General features: G+C 42.9%; 1 protein-coding gene across 2 annotated transcripts in view; it reads left to right on the forward strand.

The window, feature by feature from the left end:
* arhgap35a (Rho GTPase activating protein 35a) overlaps positions 1 to 9306 on the forward strand; it is a 61552-nt gene extending 52246 nt beyond the window's left edge. For both annotated transcript variants that reach the window (XM_034097378.2, XM_071205187.1), the window contains exons 4-7: positions 839 to 916; positions 2560 to 2691; positions 4392 to 4497; positions 5087 to 9306. In XM_034097378.2, the coding sequence (XP_033953269.1) occupies positions 839 to 916; positions 2560 to 2691; positions 4392 to 4497; positions 5087 to 5579 (809 nt within the window). In that variant the 3' untranslated portion in view covers positions 5580 to 9306. The remainder of the gene's footprint in view (positions 1 to 838; positions 917 to 2559; positions 2692 to 4391; positions 4498 to 5086) is intronic.
* Positions 9307 to 10023: the final 717 nt, after the last annotated feature.

Genomic DNA, 10023 nt, shown 5'->3' on the forward strand with positions numbered 1-10023 from the left:
CAGTTTGAAGCTGCTAATGCGTTCTTTCCCCTTGTAAAATGAAAATGATACAGTATGTGAGGAAAAATGTGTTAAGTTTGTCAGTGGTTGTCAGCTTGACAGTGAATGAACTAAAATGGCCTTCAAGACTTGTGAAAAATCAATGTCGAACCTTTTTGTTGGTTGTTAAATCTTTGAAACTGTCAAACTATATAAGATTATTAGATTATAGCTGGATACATTATAGCTGTACCCAGATAATACATTCCTTTGGCCTGTGATTTTAATTAGTATATTTTGCACTTATTAATATAAATAAAAGAGAAAATACATTTAAAGGAGTTCAAACTTGTACATTTTAGTATAATAACTATTCTGCCGCAAAATCTCAGTGTGGCCCTTTAATATATATAGATGCAATTTGACTGTTGAGTGTCTAAAGAAAGGTCTACAATTCTGAGTAATTATTCTCCACAGAATAAAGTTAGATGAGGAGAGTAAAACCTCTTGGCATCTGCAGTCCCTCAAGTCATTTTAAAGTGTGTGCCTATTAAGGTAGCCTCAGTCTGTCACATTGCACCGGTGGGCTCTTTGCAGGGCTGCAGGAGTGCGTTATGGGTTTAATAAATGGTGCTAATTGTGTGTTTAGAAGGAAGGGGACATGAGGAGAGGCCATTAGAGCAGCCGGCTTTAGCTCTTATTTTTCAGCCCTTTAGGAGTGCATCCAAACGCAGCATAGTGATACACTAAGCGTCTTGGTGGTGACTGACCAGCTACTATAAATACTGGATCAAGGTTGCAAATTAAATGCAGAACATTGTGCTAATAACATTCCTTTTGCGCTCTCTCTCTTCATTAGGGCTGACAACAGAGGGCATCTACAGGGTCAGCGGAAACAAGGCTGAGATGGAGGGCATGCAGCGGCAATTTGAGCAAGGTACGTTAATATTTCAGCACTCACAAGTACACGTGTACACATGCCCATTCTTGCTTCAGCTGTACACTTACAAGCTGGGTTCAAAGAGAAGCTACAAAGACGTGTATGTCAGCTTCTATCTATAACAAGCCTGGATCCCCTTAATTAACCAGGGAGCATTAATTCTACAGGGGGAATTGGCCTTGGCTTCCTTTTAGACAGTCGACCTGCCTCCTTAATCTTCTACCTGCTCCTGTGCGCATGCATATTAACACACGTGCACGTACACGAGCTCTCAATATGTGTCTCCATGCGTGTGTCTATCTGCTAATTACCAGCAGATTGGTTTGGTTAATTGTGTGTGTGTGTGTGTGTGTGTGTGTGTGTGTGTGTGTGTGTGTGTGTGTGTGTGTGTGTGTGTGTGTGTGTGTGTGTGTGTGTGTGTGTGTGTGTGTGTGTGTGTGTGTGTGTGTGTGTGTGTGTGTGTGTGTGTGTGTGTGTGTGTGTGTGTGTGTGTGTGTGTGTGTGTGTGTGTGTGTGTGTGTGTGTGTGTGTGTGTGTGTGTGTGTGTGTGTGTGTGTGTGTGTGTGTGTGTGTGTGTGTGTGTGTGTGTGTGTGTGTGTGTGTGTGTGTGTGGTCTCATAGCCATTCTGAAGATGGCACTTCACCATAACACGTTAAAGGACAAAACAGCATCACAAGCACGGCACTTTGACAACTCTCAAAATGGGAGTCTCCTCAGACTTTTCAAGAACTCACTAACCTATTTTACATTGCCTCTTATTCTTTGTACACATACTACCTTTAAAAGAAAACGGTTATCAGAAAATGGGTTTTTATAATTAAGTCTCGGCCTCGGCACACACACACACACACACACACACACACACACACACTCACACCATACACTCTCTTTCTATCCCCCTTACTCACACCGAAGTGAGGGGAACTGAGCTGTTTCGCAAATTATATTTGTATTGAGCAAAAATAATAATAATCCTATGGGTTCACCTAAGGTGCTATTTGTTATTTTATTCTTATTGATTAAATGATGAATTGAACAGACCTGTTAGTGCACAATTTAATACAACCGTGGGAAGTATGGAAATAACCTCTAACACAACAGTTGTTTTTCATTGCAATACATCACCTTGATTCATTACATTTCCTAGAAAGTCAATAACCATAGATGATTTTCATACCAGACTTTAATAACAGACTGAATCACATTCATACAAATGAATATTATGAGTTACTTCCATAAAATACTGTTCAATTATTTATCTAGCAACCTACTGCCGTTGAATATGTTTTAGTTCAGTTATATGACATACTGGTATTATTGTTGGTAATAATAACAAGAATAATCATGAGTTCAATTAAGTGCTTTTTATTTAAATCAAAGATGCTTTTCAAAACAAAAGATGTGCAGAAAATGTCTAAGGCAGAGAGAAGGGATGAGTTTTGAGACATCTTTCAAATTGTTTTGTTAACCTTTATTTATACTGTTTCACGGTATCATTTTATAGCCTCTTCCATGGTTGGATTAACATTGACTAAGCAAAGAAGCCACCTGTCTTATTTACTGTCTGCATATATAAAAAAAGATGTGTAATATGTGTGTTTTGTATTTAAAATGTCGTCTTTCCATTGTTTTCTTACAGACCACAACCTGGACCTGGTGGAGAAAGACTTCACCATAAACACAGTGGCCGGAGCCATGAAGGCCTTCTTCTCCGAGCTCCCCGAGCCTCTGGTGCCCTACAGCATGCAGGGGGAGCTGGTGGACGCCTTCAGTAAGTCCTGGGGCTCCGGGGTGTGGAAAACCTGAGGTGTATTGGATTTGGCTTTTAATCCTTTTCCTTTTCTTTGTAACTTTTCTTTTACCTAACAAGCAAAGCTCTTGCAATACAAATCCACCCATGGGGAGAATTGGATTTGCCCTCTGTGAGGAAATGGGGAAAGGAGAAAAATAACAGATGGAGGAGAGAATATTTAAATCCTATAGTGAAGGAGGTGGTTGGGATGATTGCCCATGATGGAGGGATGCAGGAACACTATAGGCGAAGTCATGAAAAAACAGTCATATGTTAGATAAATGAGGTTGCTCCACCAGCGCTCACCACAGCCTCTCTTCTTCTCTTTGTGTCCTGTAATCTGTCAAAAATGGAGATTTAATGCATAGCTTAGTCTTGCATCGTGCCAGAGAGATTTACCCCCGGGCCGCAAGGCTGCTGTCACTCACCCAGCTGTGTGTGTGTGTGTGTGTGTGTGTGTGTGTGTGTGTGTGTGTGTGTGTGTGTGTGTGTGTGTGTGTGTGTGTGTGTGTGTGGTGTGTGTGTGTGTGTGTGTGTGTGTGTGTGTGTGTGTGTGTGTGTGTGTGTGTGTGTGTGTGTGTGTGTGTGTGTGTGTGTGTGTGTGTGTGTGTGTGTGTGTGTGTGTGTGTGTGTGTGTGTGTGTGTGTGTGTGTGTGTGTGTGTGTGTGTGTGTGTGTGTGTGTGTGTGTGTGTGTGTGTGTGTGTGTGTGTGTGTGTGTGTGTCGGCCCCGGTGAGACTCTTCAGCCGTGACAGAGACTTGATAAAGCTCTTGCAGTCTGCACCACAATAAAGGAAAGGAAGACTGAGTGAAAACAGAAAAGCGAGGTGTGGTTAGGAGACAAGAAAGCCTTCATTCGGTAGAAAACAGCAAATTGAGCTCCGCATTCTCAGAATTTCAGCTTTCTACTGTCAGACTAAGAGGTGGAGAAAAAGAGGCATACAGAAAAAGCTGGGCGGGTGGATTTTAATGCATATTGTCATGGTGACGTTACTTTAAATAAGCCGTAGGAAGTTATGTTTTGATTACCGATGATGGATGTATAGCTGGGGGAACTGGGGCTGTGTTAAGTCATTATGCCTGAAATCTGTTTTTGATCCACACTGACCTCATTGTGGGAATACACATTTGAATTCTCTGATTGTAACTCATGTTTGTGATGTGGACGAGAGAACATCTGCTGTTCCCACTGCTGCTCTCTGCCTCGCTCACACACACACAGGATGGACTGTGTTAGCTGGTGACGTCAGCTTTTCTGACTCACCGCTCGCTGCCATCAGACTTAACACACCCAGTGTGTGCATGTGTTTGTGCGTGAGTTACTGTGATCTGTAAGGACATTGTGATGGGTGTATTTTTCTCCTCCGAAATGTGTGTGGTCTTTGTCTCTTTATTTTTCTGAGATGTATATTATACTATAATATATAGTACAGTCGTGTGAAACTCGGTCTGTTGTAGGATTAAATCACTGTGTCCTGTACGGATTTTTTTGAGAGCTGAATCAAATTGGTTCCACTATGCTGTTCAAACTCTCCTCTATTCCATTGCACTCCCCCCGACCCATCCCTTCTCAACTTAACTCTTACTCCCCTGACATCCTTCCCGCAGATTCTCCGACATCATTTTTTTCATCCACTTTTCTCCCTCATCTAACCTCTCTCTCTCTTTTCAACAATTCAGAGATCAACGATAGGGAGCAGCGCTTCCAGACGATGAAGGACATTCTGCGCCGCTTCCCCAAGGAGAATTACGAGGTCTTCAAATATGTCAACAGCCATTTGATCAAGTGAGTGAGTGACGGGGTCGGAGTCAACCTTTGACAGCCCTGCTGACCACACCGCCGGTCACCCAGTCAAGTGACCTAGTGGTAACATCACAGAATCTAGCACACTGAATAAAGGTTGCTGTCGTGACTCTTGCTCTGTGAAAACATAGTGTCTTTTTTTTTTTATGTAATCGTTAAGTCTGAATTCAAACTATAGTATGGATCAGAGGTTCTCAGTTTGAGTCAATACCCTCACGTCCAAGGATACAACTGAGGGGTAGCAACATGATTCAAGGATAAAGCGGCATTTTCCCCCCAATTATTTACTTTAGTTTCTCCAATTTGAAATGTTTCTCTTTTCTCTGCTTTATATCATCTTTGGGTTTCGAACTGCTGGCTGAAAAATACAAGACATTTAGTAACCTATAATAACGGTTCATTTGCACCCATACAGTACACAGTATACACCTTAGTTTATTCTTCTGGACATCCTGCTGATTTGCCCATTTCATGCAATTTTCAATCACTGCCGTCATTCAAGGCTGGACAAAAATGAGCGGGTGATTTGTGGCCAATTAAATAAACGTATTGCTTTCTTTGTGTTGTGCAGGGTGAGCCAGAACAACAAGTCGAACCTAATGACCAGTGAGAACCTGTCCATCTGTTTCTGGCCCACGCTGATGAGACCAGACTTCACCACCATGGACGCCCTGACGGCCACCCGGACCTACCAGACAATCATCGAGAGCTTCATCCAGCAGTGCGCATACTTCTTCTACAATCAGCCACTGGCCGAGGGCCTCCCGGGCTCCCCCACCTCCACCATGTCCGGAGGAGGAACCTCGGCCTACTCCTGCATGGCGGGGGGCTACTCATCCTCGCCGGCTCCATCCCTGACCCCCTACGTCCTCCCAGCCACCCCTCCTGTCATTCCCCACTACGGCCCTCCTATCCACCACCACCTTCACCACCACCTTCACCACCACCACAAACATCAGTCCCCCCCCCACTCCCCCCCTGCCACCCCCCAGTCCCCGATCCCCGCCCTGCTGCCACCCTCCCTGCACCCCCATCACCCCCCTACGGAACAACACACGCTGTGAACCAGGGATCAAAGGAAAGAGGGGGGAAAAAACGAAGAAGATGGATAACTAGATTCAGAGAGATTTAAGGGTTTAGAATTAGAGATTTTGAAGTTTGGGAAGGAATTTAAGAAGATAAATTGAAACGAGTACAGGAAGAAGAAAGAGAAGTTGGGAGATATTGATTGAGATGCAGTATGTACAGGGAGACACCTACATGTTTGGAGAAATAAGGGGGCTTTTGAGCCTCGGTTGCTTTTAGAAAAATGGACACACACACAAGGCAGAAAAAAGGGGAACGCTGAAGAGCCTCTGAACTGGCAGTATGTTCTTTCTCCCTACTTGCCACTTTATCCCTTTGTCTCAGTCTCACTACATCCAGACCTGCCCTCCTTGCCTTATAGAGAACCTACACACAAACACACTAGTGAGTGAGATGTTGCCAAGAACTGTTAAAGGGACTCAGGGAGGGACTCTGAAGTAAAGTGAAGGGGAATGTGAACTTTGTTATGTTGGGATTGCTTCACCACACACACACAAAACAGACACAAACTTGACACAAACACCCAGTGGCCAGAGTGCCTCTTACAACCATTCTCCTCAGCCCCTTAGCCTCTAACTGTGATGGTAACTTTGGTGCCCGGTGCACATTTTTGCAATCCAACAGACCTACTGACCCACCTGGAAGTCTGTGTCTGGGACTAAGTGAAGCAGAGAGCGAGTCCTGAACACATGTTTGTTTATTTCGCCACTGTACAGAGGACTTAGGCAAGGAACACGTGTTGCTTCTCACCCAACAGGATGTTCTGTCCTTCGCAGCACACACACATTCCTATCTATCAACCCTTCACACAGCCACACACGCAGAGAAAAATCAGTTTCAGTTGAGGCAGTATGCCAAATAAAAAAAAAAATCTCAACCAACCAGATCTACTAGACAGTAAATAAGAGCAAAGGATTATGGGAACTCACACCCTTTGCATTCTGGGAAGGCTCCTCCCATCCTTCTGATTGCATTCTCTCGGGTTGATCTTAAATCTCTTGTCCTGTATTTGTAAACACATCAAGAGAACAGCTTGCAAAGTGGATACTTTGATTGGTCTAAATCTTATTTCCTACATTCACATTCCCACTATCCCAACACTTTTTTATTCTGTGACAAAATCTTGGGAAATGCAGAGAAACGCGGGGCCTATTGCTCAATGAGTGGCCTTGTGTGTAAGTGTCTGTGTGACTGTCTGTCTGTGTGCACATGTATCCATGCCTTTTTGTTTGACCTGAATGTCCCTATAGGCAGAGAGTGGGAATAATTCCAGTGCTGGACCTTCACCAGGTTGCTTCTTTCACGTTGTGGTGGTTTCAAGAGAGAATCAGCGATGCAGTTTCCACAGTAAGGACCTTGTTCAAAAAGCACTTTTCTGAGCACTTTGAGGCACATTTTAAATTGGAGCTGCCATGACATGACAGCCACCATTCACTTTATTGTCAGTGCAACCTACTCTCCTTCTCTCTCTGGGAGCACACCACTGACATCTAGAGGAATAAATGGGTATTGCAGCCATAACCTCTACCACCACCACAATTGTCCTACTGTGGTTTTTGTAGCATCAGAATCTCTTATAGGTGCAATGGTTAAGGTCGTACATCACGGCATGTCAGAATTTAGAGCTCAATTATTGTTATAGTTAAAATAAATAAAGTTCGTTTTTCAATCTGGTGAAAATAATTTGAGATTATATTGATTTACGCTCTTTGGCCACATTGCAGCCAATTACACATGCAGTGAATACAATTGCCTCATTGTCTTTGTTAGTTTCCACTTCACTAAAGCACTCGGCCCCTTTGTAAAGGAGTGCATGCCAATTCCCAAACGTGAAGGGGAATAAAGAGATTGTGGCACAATGTAGCATTATGGGTCAGAAAGCTGGAAGTGAGGCTAAAGCTTTGACAGGTGGGAGGGGAAGGCTTTTTATTGTTGGAAATAATTGGTAAGCACTGCTCCAGCCCCCAGCACGCCTTCCTCTAAGGACACAGCTTAGCACCTCTGGAAAGGAGACTCACACCTGCTCTTTGAAGACCCAAATAAAATGTTCAAGAGCCACTACTAGACTCTCCCGGCTGTCACTGTCATGCCACTGCACCCCCTAGTCATACCCAATCCGAGGGAGACAGTTGGGTCTGGGAGAGACAGGAGACCGAACAGACAGTCCATTCATCCGTCTGCACGACTGGAGCGGAGCATCACAAAATTCCTCAGCCCCGCCTGCTGTTACCGTAGAAACCAGCGAGATGGGGCTCGATGAGAATTGCTGAGCCCTGATCGAAGCTGCTTTTCGTGTGTGTGTGTGTGTGTGTGTGTGTGTGTGTGTGTGTGTGTGTGTGTGTGTGTGTGTGTGTGTGTGTGTGTGTGTGTGTGTGTGTGTGTGTGTGTGTGTGTGTGTGTGTGTGTGTGTGTGTGTGTGTGTGTGTGTGTGTGTGTATTTGTGCACGCATGAGTGTTTCCGTGAGCTTGAGAAAGTGTGTGTGCATGGGAACTTGTGCGTGTTAATGTTAAGCAGATGCTCACCAAGGTCACTTTTTCAGTTCGACAGTGAATTGCATCTCTGCATGTCCCCACACTGTCATCTCTGCCCAACAGAGGAAACAAAATACTTTTAACCAAACACTGAACTCTTAAAGGAGCTTTTATAAGTCTACACTACCTATTTACCTAGTGTGTGAGTGTGTGTGATTAGAGGATAGAGGAATTCAAAGTGTGTGTTTGGGTGGGTGGGTTTGAGCTAACATGTTATCAAGCTGTGCCTGGCTGACAGCCAGACACCAGCGTGATCCAAATAAACGTGAAGGAGAGGAATGCAGTTCTCCTTGCGGTCATTACCCCGCTGTGTAACCCTGTTAGCTCGTCCAGATTACACACACTGATCCTCAGAGAAAGGGTGAGAGAGATGGGGGGGAAAGATTGGGGAGAGGGAGAGGGAAGATAGACAGGGAACGTGTGAATGGGATCATTATTTGGGAGACCGGGGGAGGAAGGAGGGGTGACCACTGGTACTTGTGTGTGAACGCCAGCCAGTGGCGTTCCCTGTGTATATCAATGTGTTAATACTGAACTGACTGTGAGGCAGCCAAAGACTGTGGAAAAAGGGTAGAGGGAGAGATGGGAAGCAAAGTGACAATTTAGAAGAACAATTGAATTAAAAATGTGACTTTGGTTCAGCGATGATATGTGGCTGCATTGCTTTCTTTTTTTGTTTTTCTTGTTTTTTGCAACAATGGTGACAGATGTCTGTTAAGTTAAAATGAGAAACAAGCAAAACTATATTCAAATGGTTGTTTATTGGTATGTTAGGGGGTCTAACACTTTACCCTTTAGTCAGTGGTGATAGAAAAAAAAAAAGTTTCTTTTTATGTTTTATTTTAATAATTCAAAAATACAAAGCATTTTTTTTAACAATTTCTTTGTGAACGATTGAGAGACCAGCCCAGTATAGTGCATGATTTCTTCCCAACAAAGGAAGAGGGCTCCACCACTCTCACTATTTAAGAGATGATAAAAAAATATTAAGAAATAATGGGGGGGGAAATAAAATAATAAAAAATAAATTAAGTACTGTAAAGTGAAATGATAACATCAAACAAAAAAACTGTCATTATTTGCTGAGTATGGTAATTTGTCTCGATGGGAATGGTGTATACAGCAAGGCCTTATGTGATCTGTATCATAGTTAATAAATCAAATCTTGTTAAACCTTTGTTTCTTGTCTCTTTGTTACACACGAGTGATTACTGACACATGGATCAGACAAGAACATCCTGATGAAGTCTGAGGAGAAATGTGATTGTCCCGGGACACAGTCTGTAAGTTGGTGTAATGAATTCTGAATCGACTTCTAACCTCAAATTCAACTCAACAAAGCTCTAGTAAAGCTACTGAACTTTAACTTACCCTTTTCCTTGTCAAATTACTGTTTTCAATCTCAAGGAAGAACTTGGATCTGATCAGCAACACTCCAAATTTCCCAAACCATTTTTTTTTTTTAAATCAGAAGTGTGCAGTCAGGGCAAGTTATCGTGTACATCTGAGGTTTCTTCAAACATATTACATTTAAAAATATACATTGATTTAAGTGATTTATGATAGAATAAGTGTTGCAGTGCAAATTCTTCATTTCTTCCCTATTAACAATTTTGCAACCCTTTTAGATTTACCGTGTGATTTCTAATGGATTGCAGCATGATAACTTAAAAGGTAAAAGAAAAAGAGATAAGATCAAAAACATTTTAAACAATATATATGTTGGTGTGATAAAAAAAGATGAAACGTTGCCTACATGGTAATGATTTTGCAAACTAACTAACAAACACAGCAAACAAGCAGCAACAGGCAACTGAACTCCTTGCTGAGTAACCTTGCAATGTTTTTTGCAGATGTTGTTGGTGTAAAATTTGAGTATCTGGGGATGTG

This window comes from Pseudochaenichthys georgianus, chromosome 13, assembly GCF_902827115.2.
Source record: "Pseudochaenichthys georgianus chromosome 13, fPseGeo1.2, whole genome shotgun sequence".
NCBI classification, from domain to species: domain Eukaryota; kingdom Metazoa; phylum Chordata; class Actinopteri; order Perciformes; family Channichthyidae; genus Pseudochaenichthys; species Pseudochaenichthys georgianus.